Here is a 19,716-nt window from a genome sequence, read left to right on the forward strand (position 1 = left end):
CACTTCAACCGTCGTTGGTTCAGGTATTCCACATTTAACAATAAAGTGTTTGATATACTATGTAATTTATTTCAGACGCAAATTATACACAATTCAACAAAACTGTAAACTAATGCATTCTTCTACAATTTTAAACAAGGTCCTTTAAAATGAAAATTAGGAAAAAAAGTTTCAAAATATTAGCTTTTTTCTGACCACTACCAGTTTTTGTACTCGACATAATTCACAAATAAATCCACAAATTTGTTATAGCAAGAATGGTCTCACTCATATTTGATGACTTTTAAGTATCCAGACTTTTTTTTTCTGTCCATGAGATCCATGACCATGAGATTAAAATTAATCCACGTTATTTATACTTAATAGTAGCAGTTAGTCAAGATATTTGCTCACTATTCAAAGCATAAGATTAACTATAAAAATGCAATGTTTTTATCATAATATTAACAATAATGTTTTTATTTTTATGCGTTTTAGTTATCCGGTTTTTAAATTAATACAGTAATAGTTGTTCAATTTGAAAGAACAATTGGTTCGCTTCCTGTAAGGTACGTTTAAAAAATCGTGCATAAAATAAAATTGTTTATAAATCTTACCGTATAAAAAATTAGATTTTAACGGATATCTTTCTGTGTGTAATTCCAATACATTGAAAACGATAAGTTAAACCGTGTTCTTGAGATTGATTTCGAATGCGGGTTTTCTTCTTGCTTATCCCAAGTACGATAAGTGTGAGCAACACATTACATTGCTTCAAGTGGACAACAAATAACAGTTACGTTAATGTTTAGCCTAAAGAAATTCATAGTAAGGTAAGTGTACTAATTATGGCTATATTATTCATAGACATCAAGATACCGATTTTTCTCTTATAAAAATAAGTATTAGATGATATTTTAAAAGTCTATAGGTTTTCTTGAAGTCTAAAATGTGCAGTAAATGAGTGTATTTTTTTTATTTAGACTCAGTGTCAGTGTCTGAATATTAGAAAATTTCAATCGAAAATTACATATCAGAGACCAAGTGGACCAAGTAGTGTTCCTATTAATTCGCCATAGCTGTACCAATTGTGGCTGTAGGCCAAAACTCATGGATATTTATCCATGGATCCAAAAATTATTTTTTGACATTGTTTTAACTCATATCAAGTAATAATAAATTCACTGCACCAATATACGTATGTAAACACCATTAGATACGTAAAATAAATAGTTTCAAATATCATTTTTCTATCATTGGTTGTATTGATAGCCAGGCTTAATTAATCGCACAATTGATGTGGCAAACCTTTCTAAAGTTTTACTTTCTTACACCTTACTGATAACACCGTGCTTGGACACACTTAATATCACCTGACAATCCTATACATCACACGTACAGTTTCTATATATATCGTATATATACAGAAGCAAGCTACAGTTTTCTTTTTTTTCGTATGAAAGTCATTCAAGAATGCATTATTTTCCCGGAATAGATTTGATTTTATAATACTTTTCAAATAAATGATGCTTAAAACACATATTAACACATTATATTGCCAAAATAACAGCGAGAAATCGGATATGTTCACTTGTAAACTACGCATCTATGGTATAATGCGATATTTGGTACACCGATGTTCAGTTGTACCAATTATGGACGTACGGAAAAAGGCACATTTTTTATGAAATCATGGTAATTTTTTATGTGAAGTCATTACATAACTAGCATTTTACATCGAAATGATAATTTTGAGAAAAAAAACTATGGTTAGTTATCTCATAATCAATAATTTCCTACAGTAAATTATTATAAATAGCAACTCTTAGCAAAATGATAAGAGATGCCAAACATCTTGGCAACACATTTTAAAAGAGTGATATTTTACAAACGGTAGTGGCCAACAACGGAAATAAAGAAGTACAAAAGTGTTAAAATGTGCATATTGGAAATGAAAAATCCATCCGTGGTTTTAGAATGCAAATAGACTATTTTAGAGCAAAAATAGTGTTCGTTATAGCCACAATTGGTACACTTACCCTACTTATCTTTATCCAATTTTATTTAAAAAAAGACATATTAGCCTTAAATAAAATTGCTAACATTTTTTTTTTTCAATGTGATTCGTTCGTTTGATTTCCATCGACGTGATACACCAGCACATCAGTAAAGTGCATATTTTTTGTAGCAAAACTGCTAAAGTTAATCTCACGATCAAACGGAAACCCGAATGGTAGTGCATCGATGTACTTCGAGCCCGACCCGGTGCCGCACGTGTACGTTGCATCAAAGGTCGAAAACTGTGGCACCTTGGGCGTGTAGAAAGGTGTGACGATGAAGAAGAAGCTCAACGGATACCCATTGGGTTGACCCTTGGGCAGCAGCAGCCGATCGGGCCAACCGCAGTGTACCTCTGACATGTCGAGCACGAACGGTTCCTCGCCCTTGTACGCTTTCATGATGCGCATGTACAGTTCGGAGTACGTAGTCCGGTCCCGAATGTCGTAGTAGAAGTCGCGCGTATTTCGCTTGATCTGATTATCACCCACCACCAGATCCACCATATACTGGTCCATTTCAACGAACAACTTCTTCATGTACTGGAGCTGGCTGAGGGAGTGCATCTTCGGTCCCATATACATCCGCACCACACCCTTTCCTGCGTACTGGGAGCTAATGTTCAGCACGTAGCTGAACGGTTTATGGTTCAAGCGTTGCTTTCTCGCGTACACGCTAAAGTTCCACGTCGAATGCTCACCACCGTAGTTGAATCCAAGCCCATTGCTAATATCCACATCGAACGGTTCAAAGTAGGTGAACAGTTTCTCCACCGAAACGCCCTTTATCTCAACACCCTTGAACTGGAGCTCATCGACGGTGTACGGTGGTAGATAGCTTTTAAAGTCCGAGTAAAAGCCCAACAGTCGCTGATAGAATTGATAGAACACGGGATCACGCATCGACGTTTCGTAGTGCATTAGTACACCGGGCCAAACCTCACTCGGCGACCCGTAGTAGTCTCCCTGGGCCAGTATCATCCGTGCCGACGTCTCGATCATCTTGTAGTAGTCCACATTCACACTATCAACGCTGCCGCTCACAAGATTGCCCACAATATCGATCGCTTCCGGTTGGCGTAAGCTGATCCGCTGTCCGTCGCGCGTTACCACATACCCAAGATCGATCGCTTGCCGTACGCGCTCCTCGTACGCCTTCAGTCCATTCAGCTTGATCGGATCGTACGGGCGCCACAGGAAGTTGGCTTCACGCGAACGGAATGGAACACCGTTCCAGTAGCGTAGCATAGAGTAGTACCCGGTGCTGATTGGTGCCTCCCAGGTTAGCTCCTGAATCGGTCCCAAACCATTCGAGCTACGCTCAAGATAGTACCGTGCGAGCAGCTGCTGATACATGTACAGATACAGCTCGCCTCTGCGGTCATTCTTTAAGCCGAGCTTATCACCACCCAGGAATGGCGCGTAGTCCATCATGAAGTAGTAGTAGTAGGAGTTCAAACCCACATCCTCCGTAAAGTAGGACAGCGATCCTTCGCCGTAAAACTGCGTTGCAAACCATGCGGTGTAGTTTGCCAGTGCCAGATTGTTGCGCTTGTTGGCGTAGAACCCGTAGTTCGGGTCAAGTGCGCGCTTATTCGTAGCGTCTTGGAACACATCGCCGTCGAAGAACAGGTGCGGATGAATTTCGTAAATGGCCGGCAGTACGATACCCTGCAGGTCTTTGCGGTGCAGCACGGAAAGGGTCAGTGCACTGAGGAACATACCCTCATTGAGGTTGGCACGCGCCCAGACCACGTTCTTGTAGTACGTATCCCAGTCGATCGCATTCTCGAAAAATCGGTACAGCTGCACCGTCTGCTTAGCGTACCAGTAGTTGTAGATGGTAAAGATTTGTCCCTTTTTCAGCACGCCCTGCTCGTACGTCTGTATAAACTCAGCCACTTCGGTATAATTCTGAAAGGGGATAACGACCATCTCGTTGACACTTCTGAAGGAGAAACGACTCCCTGTGAGGTGAGCCACATACCGTATACTTGCTCGGATCCGTAACCCACCGTGCCGTGTACGGAAGGTACTCTTCGAACGCGATCGGTTGATGCAGATGGCGCAAAATCTCGAAGAAGAACTTTTGCTTCACTAGAAACTCTTTATCAGCTGTAAAGGTGAGTGAGAGGTTATGGAAGGAAATGTTTGTTATGATTCCCCCAACAATATACTTACCATATTTGACCGGCAATCCGTCCACCTTGGCTTGCGTTATAGGTACATAGGTACCGTGGCAGATCGACAGCACGGTTCCGAGAACCACCAACCAGCAACCCAGCCGCTGCATTTCGTGTTCGATCGCAAAACTTCAACTGTGCACCTCACGGTTCCGTACACCCGGTTTTATAGATTTGGCCATCCACCCGGCTGATAACGATGAAAGTGATACCAATGTCGAAAGTTTGGTTATATTTCGCGCCTTTAATTGGTGTTGGTGGTGTACAATACGGATGAGATGTGCAAGGAACAGTGCATGCTTGCTGATAAGAATACTTTTTTCACATTCATGCGGTTACATAATATTGATAGCAAGTGTACAGTTTTACAAGCTCCAGCTAATCTAGAATGTTGGCGTAGGGCAGTTAGGTGAACCAAAATATAAATAAAAAACATTTTATTTTTTTGCATGTGTTGCTTCATTTTCCTGTTCCTTCTTTTATCCATATTCAGTTAATTAAGCTGTCTACTTTTAGGCGTGTGTTGTATTTAATTCATCATTACCCTAGTATTTGGCCACCCTAATGATACATTCGCTAGACACTTTAATCGTCAAACGTTGGACCGATACCGATTGGAGTCATTCCTCTATAGCAGGGGTCTAAAAAACAGATTAAGGTAAAGGTACTCGATTACTAAAAAACGTTCGTCGCTTGTGATCGTTCAATTGAAGGAAACCCTTGGTGTAGGAAAAGAAAGCTATTCACCTAACTTAATTAAGGAGAAACTAGGTTTTTCTGGCTTGAAAACAATCCCGACTCTCAATCGGAAGATTAAAAACCACTAGTAGTAGATGCTCGATCAAGATTCTGCATTAAAAACATCAAGATCAAGATCAACCAAAATTAGATTCACTATTCTAGTTCTCATAACTGTTCATACACTGAGCCAACTCACAGTCGTTGTATGTTATACTGTTTGAAAGTAAATACTTTTTTAAATAATAATATATTTATTTTAATATTTAACAAAATATTAACAAATTATCATTATTTACATCGTCTATCGCCATTGTATCTTCAATGACAGTACGAGAGAAAAAAAATCGAATTAGGAAAAATCGTCTTTCTAACTACAACAACACACAAAATTGTCAGACAAACGTTGTATACACTCTACGTCAATAAGTCAATAAGTGCCAGCAATATGACAAAAATATGACAACAGTTTAAATCACACCGTCCGAGAATTTGAATCGTTGCGCAGAGTTGGTATTCATTTGTTTATCAATTTTTATCCCTCAAGTTTTAATTTTTCTTCAACGACAAATACTATGCATTTCGTATTACAACTACCACCATAACTATATGTACAGCCATTTTTCGCGATTTACGAAAAATTCGAAGAAGAAAGATAAAAACACTGAATGTGTGTATTGTGCGTAACACTATTTCACATATCTGTATATTTTCAAAGTCCAAAGTACCATTACTACATGACTTATAACAAAAAAACGACTTCGACTACAAAACCCGAATACAAAAAAAAAGATCTAAAAAACATTTCGAGTCTGTTAAAACATCGTTGCTGAGGTTTTTGTGTCGCATTGGTTTAACCGGATTTTTGTTCAGTGTTCATTAAATTGATAAGGTTCTCATAGCAATTTAAAATTATTTCTTTAAAATGCTTTAACATACTTTGGTTTACATTTTCTAAATAATTTATTTATTTTATTTGAATTCACATTACCGAGGTTTCCAAGTCACTTTCGAATGTAAACACTGTTATTCACCGCGTGCAAAATGTTATGCCACATCAATCTGACATTTCTTTTCCATCACAATAATTTTTAATTTCTCCAACATGATTTTCAGCACGACTCAAGCTGGATCGAGTTTGAGAGTTCTTTGTTATGGGTTGAAAATCTTGTGTTGTAACTGAAATTTCATTTTGAAGCAAATAAATCATTTGACAGCTGTTGAAAAACATCTTGGATGCGGTGAATAACAATGTTTACATTCAAAACTGACTTGAAAACCCCTGTATTACGGCTTTGGCCATATTTTCATTTTCAAAATAATTATTAAGTGCAAAAAAACTTTTTTTATTTTTGATATCTTTAAAAAATCAAATCGATAATTATCATTTTAAACCTCATAAAACCTTTAAAAAAGTTACCAAATCACTGTTTTTGAATCGTATAAAATGTATTTCTGTAAAATCTTCCTAAAACATGTTATTTACATTTTTACGATTTTTAAATGCATTAGTTAGTATAATAAATAAATTTTTCGAAGTGTCTTTATAGTTATGGCACTGCTCTAAATTAGTTTATGGTAATAAGTCATGTAATAATGGTCCTTAAACTTTGAAAAGTATACAAAGATGTAAAATAATATTTAACACAATTCCCACTTTCACTGTTATTATCTATCTCTTCAGGATTTTCCAAAAATCACGAAAAATGACTGTTCATATAGTTATGGTAGGCGTTGTACCATTTGAGTGTTGAATGTCGCGTACAAGCGTGAGATAACTATTCAGCTGACTAAACACAGACGTTTTATACAACTTGCTTAACTCGACGCAGTGTTCAACGCATTATATTGAAATATTGATAAGTTTGCATTTTACTTTGATTTATTTTCGCATTTGAATCAATTAATTTTACTCACAATATTAATGCATATGATTTAATAAACAGTTACACATTAATGTACATTATTTTTTCAATCTAATTTAAAGACAAGCTAATCAAGTAGCTTTCTATCAATGTTTTGCGCAAAATGTAAAAATCAAAATAACAAAACAAATATCAGCAAACCTATTACCCCCAATAGATATTGCATATCGCTCATTGAAAGAGAAAATTTTAGACCATATTAATTGGGTCGTAAGCAAAACAATCCCTTTAAACGAATTGAGAATTTGCATAGAGACAAAATGCAAATAAAAATCTGTTTCTCCAATTCGAACGAAACACTTGTTTGATTTACATTAACAACTGTTACCGACAAACAATCCACAGTCTACGCTTTACCGTAGCTGGTGCCTTAAATCCTCTTGTACCATAAATACGTGAGAAAATGTAGAAGTTTGCTGTAAGTGTCGCAAAGTTAAGATGCAATCAGTGATGGTGATCGTCGGTACAGTGTTTTTGGCATTGTGCTTTACGAATGTGCTTGCTAGTGACCGTCTCGTGGTGAACAAAACTATAGAAAGAAATGAAAAATCGAAAAAAATTACGCACCAGTCCAAGGCTGGTTTAGGGCGCATTGTTAATGGAAAGAATGCAAATACAGCATCGTACCCCTATATAGTGCGTTTGCGTGTGAATAGCGCGGGTGTTTGTGGTGCTAGTATTATAACTTACACGCATGTCTTTACTGCTGCTCACTGTCTGTACAAGAATCAGAACCCTGCCTCGGTAAGAAGACGATCCATGAGCATATCTGCTTGTTACGCCCGATGTCTCCTGATATATTCACAGATCACGTTGTACGGAGGCAGTACGTCGCAGACTACTGGTGGTGTCGTGTTTTTCGCTAGCAAAGTCATAATCCATCCGTACTACAACCCAGAAACACATAATTACGACGCGGGGATAGTACAAATAAAAACTTCCTTCCAAGGATACAAAAATATTGCTCCCATTGCTCTCCAAGATGCGGAAGTTCCTAGTAACACTACATGCTACGCAGCAGGATGGGGTTATAACAACTATGATAGAAAAACCTCTCCAGACAATCTGCAATATGCCACTCTGCAAGTAATTTCACCACAGCAATGCTCAGCAGCATGGAGTAGCTATTCTACACCACAGTAAGTATCAAAACTGTTTTTTTTTGTATTTTCCTATTTTGTCCACTTAAACCTGTTTTTCTTATTTGTGCAGGTTTATTTGCGCCCAGCAAAACAACAACGGTGATGTATGCAACGGTGATAGTGGAGGACCATTCGTTTGTAACGACAAGCTAACGGGTGCCACCTCCTATGGTGGTGTAGCTTGCCGGGGCAAGTTACCTTCTGCGTTTACGAAAGTTTTTGCTTCAGCCATTCGTGAATTCATTCGTAGCATTGCGGGAATTTAAGTTATAGTCTGCTCCCGAGTGACTCGGTTTGTGTATTCCCAAAGAATCCGCGTAACTCGAATATCAGCGTAAGTTAAGTTTCGCGGTTTCCTACCAAAATACAATTGATAACTCGATAATTTTTATTTATCGATAACTCATTTGATATGATTCGTACCGAACATTCTGATAATTTAGACTTTTAAGTGGATTAAATTTTGTTAACAAAAATGCAATTTATAATGTATTTGACAGTTCTTGAAGTAAATTATATTGATTTGACGTTTGATCTGTCAAATTAAGAAATCCCCGTATTTTCGAATTCCAATTTACCAATTTGACCAATTGACCAATTTGACCGCCGGCCTTAAATTGTAGTTTTTTGAGTGAGCACGTAGCGCATGGAAAGAAAGCAATGACAGCGACAATTATTCGTGCTGCTGTTATCACTCTTTTTTTTCTTTGCGATACGCGGTATAGCGCATGTTGTTATCGTTCTTTCTTTTCTCCTTCATTCGTGCTAGAGAGAATCGTTTAACTTCATATACAAAGCTGAGCGGTGAGCAGAAGCCGTCTGAAAGTACACTAAGTATGTAAGTATATCGTTATGAAACATTCTCATACAAATAGCCGATACGTACATACCATAAGTGACCAAAAATACAAAATAATTAAATTAGTATATACACAGAAAGACGGCATTATATGGTCTTCGATATTATGTTCCTAAACTTATAATTTTAAACATATGTTAACTTATACACTAAATGACATGTCCGAGGCAAAAGTTATTTTTTCACTTTGGGTGCAATTCTTGACCAGCCATGACAACCAATAAATGACTTGTTTTGTTTTTATTTTATTACGATAAAAGATATTTAAAGATACTCTTTAAATTATTATTTTAATTATTTTAATTATTTTAATTATTTTAATTATTTTAATTAAAATAATTAAAAGTATTAAAATAATTTAAAACTATTTTCAATATAAATTATGGTTTCAAACAAACAATTTAAACAATTCATTTAATCTCACCGTTTGCATGTATACCGCAGCATACCGTCCAAATATATTTCTTTAAATATTTATTTTGAAATTGTTTCGAGTACATATTGTTACAGATTATTAAACTATAGTTAATTAAATACAAATAATTACAAAAATGCATATATCGAATAAATAATCAATGCATATTGTTATCTTTTAAATTGTTTGTAACAATCTACGTTTCGCGATAAAAACGCATTGCCATCAAAATAATCTATTTGGAAGCTAGATTAATGCCCTTTAATCATCAAGCATCGGTGGTTCAGTGGTAGAATGCTCGCCTGCCACGCGGGCGGCCCGGGTTCGATTCCCGGCCGATGCAACAAATATATTTTAAAGATCATGATGATTGTATCAAATCTCTAATTTAAAGTGTTTATTTTATATAACACCAACACATGATCGATTCCGTGATACGACTGATACATATATGTGGTTCGCATTCAAACTGGACCAAAAAAGGAATTTATTTCCATGCTAAAACTAGCTAGTTGAATGATGGTGAAATACAACAGCTTTCTTAGGATTACTTATTTCCTCAAATACCCTAACTTCTATCCTAAAAAATAATTTGTAGTTTTGGGCATGCGAATCTTGCTTTCGTTGGCACTACAGATGTGCATACTGAATTAGAGTGGGCGGATTACTTGAATCATGATAGTGAATATCACGAACCAAATCACCACGATGTGATTCTATGAAACGTCTCGCTTTTCAATATATTTTATTTCATTTCATTTATTCAATCCAATATCCGCCATCAAGGCTAAATAAAACAGACTTAAGACTAAGTAACAAACACTAACAAATAAACAAAATCATTCATGGAAAACTAAGCCTAACTAAACTAGTCTTGACCTAGCAAAACATAAGAGAAAAAAACATAGATAGATCGTGAATACTATCATAAACTCAGTGAAAAAAGAGAGTAAATGAAAACTAATAAGAAGAATTAAAGAGGATTAGAAGAAAAAATACGATTACGGCAAGAGTTAAGAGAGGAGTCGAAATCAAAGAGATAGTAAAAGTGGTTAAACAACCTGAAACAGGATAGAAGAGCATCATTGAAAGTATAAAGAGTATGAAGTGTTTCAATTGACAGAGGATCACGTGGACGAAGAGAACGAGAGGGAACATACAGAGAAATTACTGTGTTTCGATCCTTTCGAAATGTATGATTACATTTAATTTTTTTATCCCTGTTTTATTTCTTCTCAATAGCTGTCAGCCACTTTCCCAAACTCGTTCGAATTCGGGGACGATCGTAGCGATTGTCAATATGAGATAACATTGTGGTTTCATTGGTAGTTTTTTGAACATTTTGCCATAGTGTACGCATAAGTGAGCAAGATACTCATGAAATAAATTAGAGACCAAGATTAGAATAACTATGACCAAAACAGGCTGAGTACACCCTGCTGACGACAAAACACATGTTAAAGCTGCAAAATGTGTGTTGATCCACATACCCTGATCGAGAACAACTACAACCAGTTCATACGATAATTTTCATTTTCGATCTGTTTTTCTATCAATTATTGATTAAATGCAAAGCGATGTATTTATTTGCTCTAACACTTAATCACATGTTTGCAGTGTGCTGACATTAATCATGCTTATTCTATTCTAATTTTTATTTAATTCGAATCGGAAGAATGATTCGCAAAGTGAACTTTTCCATAAAGTGATACACGAGCCATGGTCAAATTAAAACAAAAACATGATACAATCTTGATTAGACTCTCATTTCTCATCATTCCTTACATAATGAATGAAATTATACTCGCTTTATATCACTGTTACATATTAAAAGCGCAAGCAAGAGTGATGACTGTTACACATACACACTTGTGTGATTGCTATTCAGCTGAGTAAATACAGAACATTCACACAATTTGCCTTGAGGTTCTGCAGTCTTCCACTCATTACACAAATATTACGTTTAGGAGAAAACCATTTTCCAAACAGTCTACGTGCTTAGTTTAAGAAGCAGATCCATATCAGCATAATGCCTACTATACTTGGATACTTCAATGCCTACAACATTAACCAAATAAAAAATACCATTCTTTACATGGGAGATGTGGAGACAAGTTGCAAAAAATCCATTTCTCGGTATGAAACAACACTTGTATAATATACATTAACAACTGCCATAAAAGAAAAACAGGTTACGCTTTGCAAAAGCTGGTCAACCTTTTGTGCTTCAAATAGGAGAGAAGAGGTTCACCATACCTGTCACAGTATAAAGATGCAGTCAGTGATAGCTATCGTTGGTACTGTGTGTTTGGCCTCATGTTTCAGCAATGTGCTTGCAAGTGACCGTAATGTGGAGAATAAAACTATAGAAGGAAATGGAATATCGGCGTTAAGTTCAAGCCAGTTGGAGGCTCATTCGGGACGCATTATTAATGGGAAAAATGGCAATATCGCAACTTTTCCCTACATAGTGCGTATGCGTGTGAATAACGTTGGTATTTGTGGTGCTAGTATTATAACGTACACTCATGTATTCACCGCTGCTCACTGTCTGTACGACAATCAGGATCCTGCCTCGGTAAGAAGCCGATCCATGCGCAGATGTGTTTATAGCTGCGAATGACGCTTCATATATTTCGATGTATTCACACTACAGATCACGTTGTACGGAGGCAGTGCATCGCAGACCATTGGTGGTGTCGTGTTTTTCGCTTGCAAAGTCATAATCCATCCACAGTACGACCCCGAAACGCAGGATTACGATGCGGGGATAGTTCAAATAAAGAAGTCTTTTCATGGATACAAAAACATTGCTCCAATCGCTCTTCAAAATACTGAACTTCCTAGCAATACTTCCTGCTATGTGATTGGATGGGGTTTGACTAATTATGATGTAAAAATTACTCCAGACATTATGCAGTATGCAATTCTGAAAGTAATTTCCCCGCTGCAATGTTCAGTCGCATGGTCAAGTTATGCTACTCCGCAGTGAGTACGAGTTTTATGAATCTCTTGATGTATTGCTTCATTTTCCCTTTTTCCTTACAGATTTATTTGTGCCAAGCATACCGTTAACGAAGATGTATGCAACGGTGATAGTGGAGGTCCATTTGTCTGTAACGGCAAGCTAACAGGTGCCACCTCCTATAGTGGTCAAGGCTGCCGGGGCAAAATGCCATCAGCGTTTGTTAAAGTTACGGCTCCAGCCATTCGTGAATTCATTCGTACCAATGTTGGCATTTAAGTTATAATAAACTGTAAAAGTATAACAGAAAATTTGTACACCGATTTTTTTATAAGACTGATAACACCATTTGGTTTCAAGAGAGCAATGCATTTGTTTCTTGGTCATACTATTGTTGAAAGCCGGTACTGAAATAAATCACTATTATTACTATTATTATTATAATAAATCAATATTTGCTGCTTGTGCCACGACCGTAAACACCACATTCATTTTGCTTACAATAAATTATATAATTTAAACAACATTAGTATGTTTTTAACTCTTGAACTCAAATTACATTTTAATCAAAACCAACCTATGAATATTGTGAAATGTTATACGTGCGCTGCCCAGGGCGGCATTTAGCCGCCCCTATATAGAGCAACTTACATTGAGGGTAGGTTAACAACGTATTAAAGCGGACTGTTCGATATTGGAAATCGATCGTCCAGGCGATCATGGAAGTCTTTAAGAGACTTCCCCTACTGGAAGTGTTTGAGCAAAAAGGCATTACCTTGAGTAGTAGGGCACTGTTAATAAATTGAGACCACAAATAGATTTGTTTCGAATGGTTTAGTCTACCTTCTGATAAAATCATTTAGGTTTTTTGTAAAATTATTCATTTGGGGTTCAAGTAAATTTTCCCACAAACCTAAAAATAAACGTCTCATGTAGTATAGTAAATCTAAAATAATAAACCTTATAATAAATAAACCTACAATAAACCTAAATATAAACGTCTCAATATCGTCTCAACTATAGTATATACTCAGTAAAAAATAAAATATGAAAACAAAAAGAAGATTTTAAAATTATACACGCACTCATGCATACACAATACCACCGCCCTAAATATTGTCATAGCCATAATATCGCCAATTTAAATTAATTAAAAAAAACACTCAACCTACTTGAATTTTATTATTAGATTTTTCTTGGTTTCAGCGTCGATGTCATACACCACTGACATTAAGGATATCGCATTGTTTTATTATTTCAATGCTGCTTGCTGGATTCTTTAACTTACTGTGGATTGAATGAGTAGCTGGATGGGTGAGGCTACTAGGACGGCCTTCTAAAAAAAGCCTTCTAAAAACAAATAACTAAGAATGCAATCCCGCTACTTCCGTGGTTCTTCCAATCAAATTAGCATGATGGATTTGGCCCTGTATAAATTGTATCAATTGTAGTTTCAGTAGTGTCTATTCAATATATTTAGCATTATTTCGGTATATTTATTCAACACGCACAATTTATGTTAGTTTTTCGGCTCCTTAATCATGAGATTGTCTTCTTCGTACTGTTGAGCCAGATTAATCTGTTTGCTTCCTCAACATGAACATGCTGGTCCGATTTCTTCCCCGTCTATCGATAGGATCAACCCACAATACGTGTATTTCAGAAATTAAATCAAATGGTTTAATTGCTCAATTTGTATGTCCAGATTTAAAGAACAATTCCGACTGAAAGTTTTATGATTCGTACCGTTCTCCATCGTATTGATCACAACACATAAAAGCCCCAAAACAAATGATGGTCTTTTTAATGGTAAAATCCCCCGTGCACTGATAATCCTTCTCCCTTTTCCATTTCCGTAACATTTTCGTTTATCACACCTTTCTTCCCTAGCTCGTAAGTATCATTAAAATTACAATAACTTTTGGAAAACCAACAAGGCAAACAAATATGCCATGAATGAATGAATGAAGGAAAGAATGAATGAATGAATGAATGAATGAATGAATCATCTTCCTTTTAACCAAGAAGGAAATTTTATTTAAGCCGATACGAAGCGCTCAAGGCAACGATACTTTCTTAAAAATGGATTATGCAAAATACTTCGTAAACCGTGAGCATCTAATAGTAAATTCCTTCTTCACCACGCCCTCCATTCACCTCTTTGCATTATCGATGAACAAATCTATTGACGCGATGAACCTAAAATTATGCTCATATGGTTAGATTTTTATTGAACTTACTCTGTAGTGGTTTTTGATGCAGCGAAATATTATATATTCTCGCTGTTGATCGGAGTTGCTCGCTGTCTAAAAGTATGCCGTAGTAGTGTAAGCAATTAAACCGGTCGGTTATATTTATTAAAGGATAGTATTTGGAGCATGAAGCAACATATTAACAGATACTTATGTCAAGTTGGCTGGTGGCACGTTGCGTAGTAGATTCATGGCAGTTTATCAGTGAAGGGTATGCATGTATGTATTCACAAAAAACTGAATTGTACCGTAACTAACATTTGCAATAAAAAGAGCGAAGATATACCCCAGCTGCGCAGATGTGAAAGTGTTTGTTAATGCTGATTTGAATGGTATACTACTCATCCAAGAATTGTTAGCAACGTTGGTTTTGCTAAGCTGTGTGAAATCACGTTATTGTAGAAATCGCAGCGAAGTTATTGTAGCTAGCAAAGTGTAAATGCGTTATATTCGTACTTAAATTCCTGCTGTGTTACGAATAAATTCGCGAATGGCTGGAGCAGTAACTTTAGCAAATGCAGACGGCAATCTGCCCCGGCAACCTATACCACCGTAAGAGGTGGCACCCGTTAGCTTGCCGTTACAAACGAATGGTCCTCCACTATCGCCTTTGCATACATCACCGTTATTGTTTTGCTGGGCACAAATAACTCTGTAAAGAAAGAACATGTATGTAGCATCGCAGCAAAAGATTCACTAAGTCCACATTTGATACTTACTGTGGTGTAGCATAACTACCCCATGCTGCTGAGCATTGCTGCTGTGTAATTACTTGCAGAGTGGCATATTGCAGATTGTCTGGAGTGGTTCTTCTGTTATAGTTATTCAACCCCCAGCCTGCCACGTAGCATGTAGTATCACTAGGAACTTCCGCATCTTGGAGAGCAATCGGAGCAATATTGTCGTATCCTTGGAAGGAAGTTTTTATTTCCACTATTGCCGCATCATAATCATGTGTTTCTGGGTTGTAGTATGGATGGATAACGATTTTGCTGGCCTGAAAGACGACCCCACCTCTGGTCTGTGTTGTACTGCCTCCATATAGTGTGATCTGCCAAGAATGAGTGTTTCAGGGTCAGCAACAAATGAAGACACTTTTCAAAGAGTCACCCCAGTTCTTACCTTGGTAGCATTCTGATTCTTATACAGACAATGAGCAGCAGTAAAGGCGTGCTTGAGCGTTATAATACTAGCACCACAAGCACCAAAGTTATTCACTCGCAGGTGTACTATGTAGGGAAACGATGCGATATCGCCGTTTTTCCCATTAACAATACGTCCAGAATAGAATGATTTGATGCCCTTAGGCTGATGTGAAGTTGCGGTCACTTTTCTATTCTCTTTCTCATCTTTACCTTCCACGTCGCCGGCAAACACATTGGTAAGGCACAACGCCAAAAACACAGCACCTATAACCAGTGACACTGACTTCATCTTGATACTGTAGCTGTTATGGCTAATATCTTCTCTCATATTTAAAGCACAACAGCTTTGGCAAAATGTGTAGATTGTAGACTTTTTTGTTTGTAACAGCTGTTGACGAAAGTCAAACAAGTGTTGTTCCGCATTGGAGGAACAGATTTCCTGTTTGTTGCTTTTGAATTTCTTTCCATAACAGAATAGCGATATTTATGATTATTTATACGTATACTAAAACTCCTTTATGTAATGCAGGTAATGTCTATATACACTGCACACTGTCATAATCAGTACTACTATTTAGAAGGCGTTCGTAGTTTAGAGATAACAAATATACAAAAAAGACTTATTTAATATCTTCTTGACCCCTGGTCTTTATTTTTTTATATACATTGTGCGAGAAATAATATTCCGCTTAATGATAAAACTGCATGTAGAATGAAACACTGAAACAAGCTCTTCTCATGAGTGTTCACTGTATTTACTCAGCTGAACAGTCTCGAAACGTGTGTACGCGACATACGTCAATCGGACCTTGTAAAAACACTTGTTTCACATCAAAATCGTATTTCCTGTGCTATATAAATTTCAGAAAACCCGATTTTATACATGTTTTTGATCATGATAGTACAGCAAGTATTATACAATTTTTTTTTCATGTTAAGTTTAGCTACAAGCTACAATTTAACCGAAATTTGATCCGTTATTGGTACTGCCAGAAGAAAGAATGTGTGTTATTTTATTTAAATAATTAGATCCCCAAGGAACCGCACGGTTGAAATTTTGTTTTCTTTGTCAATTTTAATAGTAGTAGTCAATCCTGCGGCTATCTTAAGCTCTGTAATGTTTATTGTTCATATTTTCGGAAGTTTCATTGCATAAATGAGTTGTTGTGATTATAAAGCAAAAAAACTGTAAAGCAAAAAGAACGAGAATAAAGGTTGTAAAAAATCTTGGTTTCGGGGGGTTTAACCATCCCGACACCAAAGCGAGAAAGTGGTCCTGTATGGACACAAGTCTAGGACCATTCGAGCAGAGGATTCAAACACTCTAGGCGTGTTTGAGCGATGCATCCTCCGGACCACTTTATCGTAGCGAAAAATATACCAAAAAAATTGTTGATTTATTTTGCTTTTTATATCAATGATGAACAGAGGGTGATGAACAAATTTCATGAAACACCTTAAATAAGGGTATTCTGATGATATACACCATCCAGCAACTAAAGAATGCATCGAAATCTTGCGTCATGCTATTACTCGCTCCATGCTGATTAGGCACTTCACGAAACCCAATATCTTGCCACGACTTGGACAACTTTAGTAAATAAACAGAAGAGAATATGACATCGTTCAGGAACAGATGAGAGTTTCTATGGAATTACAGTGTATACGATTTCTGTTTACTCTCTAAAATAACATTAATTTGACAATCGTCGCATTTTGCCGTGTTTCATTTTTGCTGTACAATAGCATTAAGCTGGAACGAAGAAAGGTCTGTGACGCCAGTACTATTTACAATTTTACAAAGTATTTTGTGCTATAATCAGCAAATACAAGTAAAAAAACGGTTGTCAAAATGTTACGAGGCAAGATTGTTTCCTAGCTTCTTCTTGGTGGAGCATGAGTTCGGCATCCTGATGACATGCCCCAGCCATCGTATCCTACCACCCTTCTATCCCGCCAGAATGCTTCGTTTGCCGTATAGCTCCGCAAGCTCGTTGTTCATCCTTCTCCTCCACGCTTCATGCTCGAACACACCGACAAAGATGGTCCGGAGGATGCGTCGCTCAAACACGCCAGAAGTGTTTGCATCCTCTGCTAGAATGGTCCAAGACTTGTGTCCATACAGAACCACCGGAAGAATCAATGTTATTTATTTGTTATTGTCATAATTCAACAGACCACATGTAGTCCCTTTGGAGTCCCTCGCTAATACAGTGCCATATTCAACTAACTGTAAAACATTTTGGATTATTTTTTTCTTTAATTTTATAGAGACTTTGAGCCGATTGGCATCATTTGCCTCTTTTAATAATTTAATTAATTATATACTTAAAATCTAACATTCCTCTTGGCAAGCCAAATTACCTTATACCGGGTAGTCTCGGTTTACTTAAAGCCATTATCAGTTGATTTTATTAAAAAAGTGTATGTTAAAAATGTGGTTTTGTTTAGAGTTCTTTATAAATCTTTATGATACGAAGGAATTTTAAAGGTTTACGCTAGCAATCGATGTTTGGTGAGAGGATGATGTCGATGCTGTGGTCCAATTTGCAGGTGATGCGTTCCGCAGTGAATCCATGGCATTCGGTTAAGATGTGGTGTGATGGATGGTCTTTCCATGGTGGTGTCGTGGTCTTGATATTTCTTAGGAAATATCACGCCTGCTGCTAACCCAATAACCATTTCAGCTATTGGCGATGATGGTTTTGCTAAGGCGATAGAAATCACGAAGTGGAAGAGTATAATGGCAGCAGGCCGGGTTATTACGTCCTGCGTTGGCTACTCGATCTGTTATTTCGTTTCCCTGAATACCCGTGTGACCAGGAATCCAACATAATGTGACTTGGACCTAATGAACTACGGGGCCCCCACATAGGCGGGCCCCTCCCCCGAATACTATGCGTTAAACTCGCCACTGTTGCTAATACCGGTTTAGCTCAAGCATTCCAACCTGTCCAACGTGTGTCAGCGTCACCCGATCGATAATTTCTGAACAAAGGAACATAAATTTACATAATTTGGAGTTGAAAACCACAGATGAGTTGGATACAAAGATGATCTTGGAGCTGTGGAAGAAACGAAACAACTTGTAAGCGATGTTTTGTTACTATGATCGCTATGATCATTGGCCGAGTCAACTTAACAGCAACAAACAGTATGGTAGTACAAAGCAACTCTACATCGGCCATCAAGTAAACCGTTCTAAAACATCCAACGATATAATGTAGACATGGGCAAATTGAATCAGAACTGAATGATTCATTCCAATACACTGAGTGAACGATTACCGCACCGCCAGATAAATGAAAATGATTCTTCCGCACGCTAGCGGTACGGTATTGATTCTCCGTGTGGACGCTCTCCCTGTCGGCTATGAAAGTGTGCGATACATCTCCGCACGCTAGCGGTGCGGTATTGATTCTCCGTGCGGAAACTCTCCATACCGATCATGAAAGTGTGCAACAAACCACCGCACGCTGTGCGGAGTTCATTCTCCTACTCAGAAAATCAGCAAGCTTTTTCGATCTGATAGTTTGTTGACTAGAACGAGAAAGCTTATGTTATCCATGTCTTCTTTCCCGTTCCGCAAAATAGTGATACACTCTCGTTCTAGTAGTTTTTTTTTTCACACCAGACCGAAACTGCAGGTAATTTTCCATATGTTAGAAGCACTTCGCGTCGGCTTAGAATATATGAAAAAGATTCTCCTCATGGACTATAGTTAACCACAGTTTTTTTACTGTACGATTAATTGGATGAGTGTTATGAATCCGTTGTTTTGAACAGCGATAAATTTTCATTTTTATAAAAATATTCTTTATACGAGTAGAACACAAAATAAATAACGATATAAGAAAATTATACAAATCGCGATAAATTTAAAAAATAGTTGAACATTAAAACAACTTTGATTTCCTTTTTCCCTGCTTGTAAATGAAACTTTATAAAAAAATAGGGGGCACATTTTTACAGCATAAAATCGATATTTAAAAAGATACTGCACCTCGGGCGTGCGAAAGAATCACCGCACGCGTTCAGAATGTTAATATAATGAAT

The 19,716-nt window shown here is 37.0% G+C and overlaps 4 protein-coding genes and 1 non-coding gene across 5 annotated transcripts; 3 read left to right on the forward strand and 2 right to left on the reverse strand.

Moving 5' to 3' along the window:
* Positions 1 to 998: 998 nt before the first annotated feature.
* On the reverse strand, positions 999 to 4,397 carry LOC121599644 (hexamerin-1.1-like). The gene is made up of 3 exons (XM_041927621.1): positions 4,218 to 4,397; positions 4,024 to 4,151; positions 999 to 3,950 (listed from the first exon to the last, which is right to left on the reverse strand). The coding sequence occupies exons 1-3, from the start codon at positions 4,327 to 4,329 to the stop codon at positions 2,094 to 2,096; spliced, it is 2,097 nt and encodes a 698-aa protein (XP_041783555.1). The 5' UTR covers positions 4,330 to 4,397; the 3' UTR covers positions 999 to 2,093.
* A 2,772-nt stretch (positions 4,398 to 7,169) lies between these two features.
* On the forward strand, positions 7,170 to 8,555 carry LOC121599646 (trypsin 3A1-like). Its single transcript, XM_041927623.1, has 3 exons — positions 7,170 to 7,626; positions 7,690 to 8,021; positions 8,095 to 8,555. The coding sequence occupies exons 1-3, from the start codon at positions 7,321 to 7,323 to the stop codon at positions 8,288 to 8,290; spliced, it is 834 nt and encodes a 277-aa protein (XP_041783557.1). The 5' UTR covers positions 7,170 to 7,320; the 3' UTR covers positions 8,291 to 8,555.
* A 1,015-nt stretch (positions 8,556 to 9,570) lies between these two features.
* On the forward strand, positions 9,571 to 9,641 carry Trnag-gcc. The gene has a single exon. It is a non-coding gene; the product is annotated as a tRNA-Gly (tRNA).
* Positions 9,642 to 11,063: 1,422 nt separating this feature from the next.
* On the forward strand, positions 11,064 to 12,574 carry LOC121599647 (trypsin 3A1-like). Its single transcript, XM_041927624.1, has 3 exons — positions 11,064 to 11,876; positions 11,955 to 12,286; positions 12,347 to 12,574. The coding sequence occupies exons 1-3, from the start codon at positions 11,571 to 11,573 to the stop codon at positions 12,540 to 12,542; spliced, it is 834 nt and encodes a 277-aa protein (XP_041783558.1). The 5' UTR covers positions 11,064 to 11,570; the 3' UTR covers positions 12,543 to 12,574.
* Positions 12,575 to 14,586: 2,012 nt separating this feature from the next.
* On the reverse strand, positions 14,587 to 16,003 carry LOC121599645 (trypsin delta-like). Its single transcript, XM_041927622.1, has 3 exons — positions 15,638 to 16,003; positions 15,235 to 15,566; positions 14,587 to 15,167 (listed from the first exon to the last, which is right to left on the reverse strand). The coding sequence occupies exons 1-3, from the start codon at positions 15,986 to 15,988 to the stop codon at positions 14,972 to 14,974; spliced, it is 879 nt and encodes a 292-aa protein (XP_041783556.1). The 5' UTR covers positions 15,989 to 16,003; the 3' UTR covers positions 14,587 to 14,971.
* Positions 16,004 to 19,716: the final 3,713 nt, after the last annotated feature.

The sequence above is a fragment of the Anopheles merus genome, chromosome 3L (assembly GCF_017562075.2).
Source record: "Anopheles merus strain MAF chromosome 3L, AmerM5.1, whole genome shotgun sequence".
NCBI lineage: Eukaryota > Metazoa > Arthropoda > Insecta > Diptera > Culicidae > Anopheles > Anopheles merus.

What these genes read in the sequence shown, in the direction of transcription:
- LOC121599647 (XM_041927624.1), top strand. Translation starts at nt 11,571, where the DNA reads ATGCAGTCAGTGATAGCTATCGTTGGTACTGTGTGTTTGGCCTCATGT. An exon ending in ACAATCAGGATCCTGCCTCG is followed by an intron (nt 11,877 to 11,954) that starts GTAAGAAGCCGA and finishes TTCACACTACAG; the next exon opens with ATCACGTTGTACGGAGGCAG. An exon ending in TCAAGTTATGCTACTCCGCA is followed by an intron (nt 12,287 to 12,346) that starts GTGAGTACGAGT and finishes TTTTCCTTACAG; the next exon opens with ATTTATTTGTGCCAAGCATA.
- LOC121599645 (XM_041927622.1), bottom strand. Translation starts at nt 15,988, where the DNA reads ATGAGAGAAGATATTAGCCATAACAGCTACAGTATCAAGATGAAGTCA. An exon ending in AGAATCAGAATGCTACCAAG is followed by an intron (nt 15,567 to 15,637) that starts GTAAGAACTGGG and finishes CATTCTTGGCAG; the next exon opens with ATCACACTATATGGAGGCAG. An exon ending in GGTAGTTATGCTACACCACA is followed by an intron (nt 15,168 to 15,234) that starts GTAAGTATCAAA and finishes CTTTCTTTACAG; the next exon opens with AGTTATTTGTGCCCAGCAAA.
- LOC121599644 (XM_041927621.1), bottom strand. Translation starts at nt 4,329, where the DNA reads ATGCAGCGGCTGGGTTGCTGGTTGGTGGTTCTCGGAACCGTGCTGTCG. An exon ending in CGGATTGCCGGTCAAATATG is followed by an intron (nt 4,152 to 4,217) that starts GTAAGTATATTG and finishes TCACCTTTACAG; the next exon opens with CTGATAAAGAGTTTCTAGTG. An exon ending in CGGATCCGAGCAAGTATACG is followed by an intron (nt 3,951 to 4,023) that starts GTATGTGGCTCA and finishes ATCCCCTTTCAG; the next exon opens with AATTATACCGAAGTGGCTGA.
- LOC121599646 (XM_041927623.1), top strand. Translation starts at nt 7,321, where the DNA reads ATGCAATCAGTGATGGTGATCGTCGGTACAGTGTTTTTGGCATTGTGC. An exon ending in AGAATCAGAACCCTGCCTCG is followed by an intron (nt 7,627 to 7,689) that starts GTAAGAAGACGA and finishes ATATATTCACAG; the next exon opens with ATCACGTTGTACGGAGGCAG. An exon ending in AGTAGCTATTCTACACCACA is followed by an intron (nt 8,022 to 8,094) that starts GTAAGTATCAAA and finishes TTATTTGTGCAG; the next exon opens with GTTTATTTGCGCCCAGCAAA.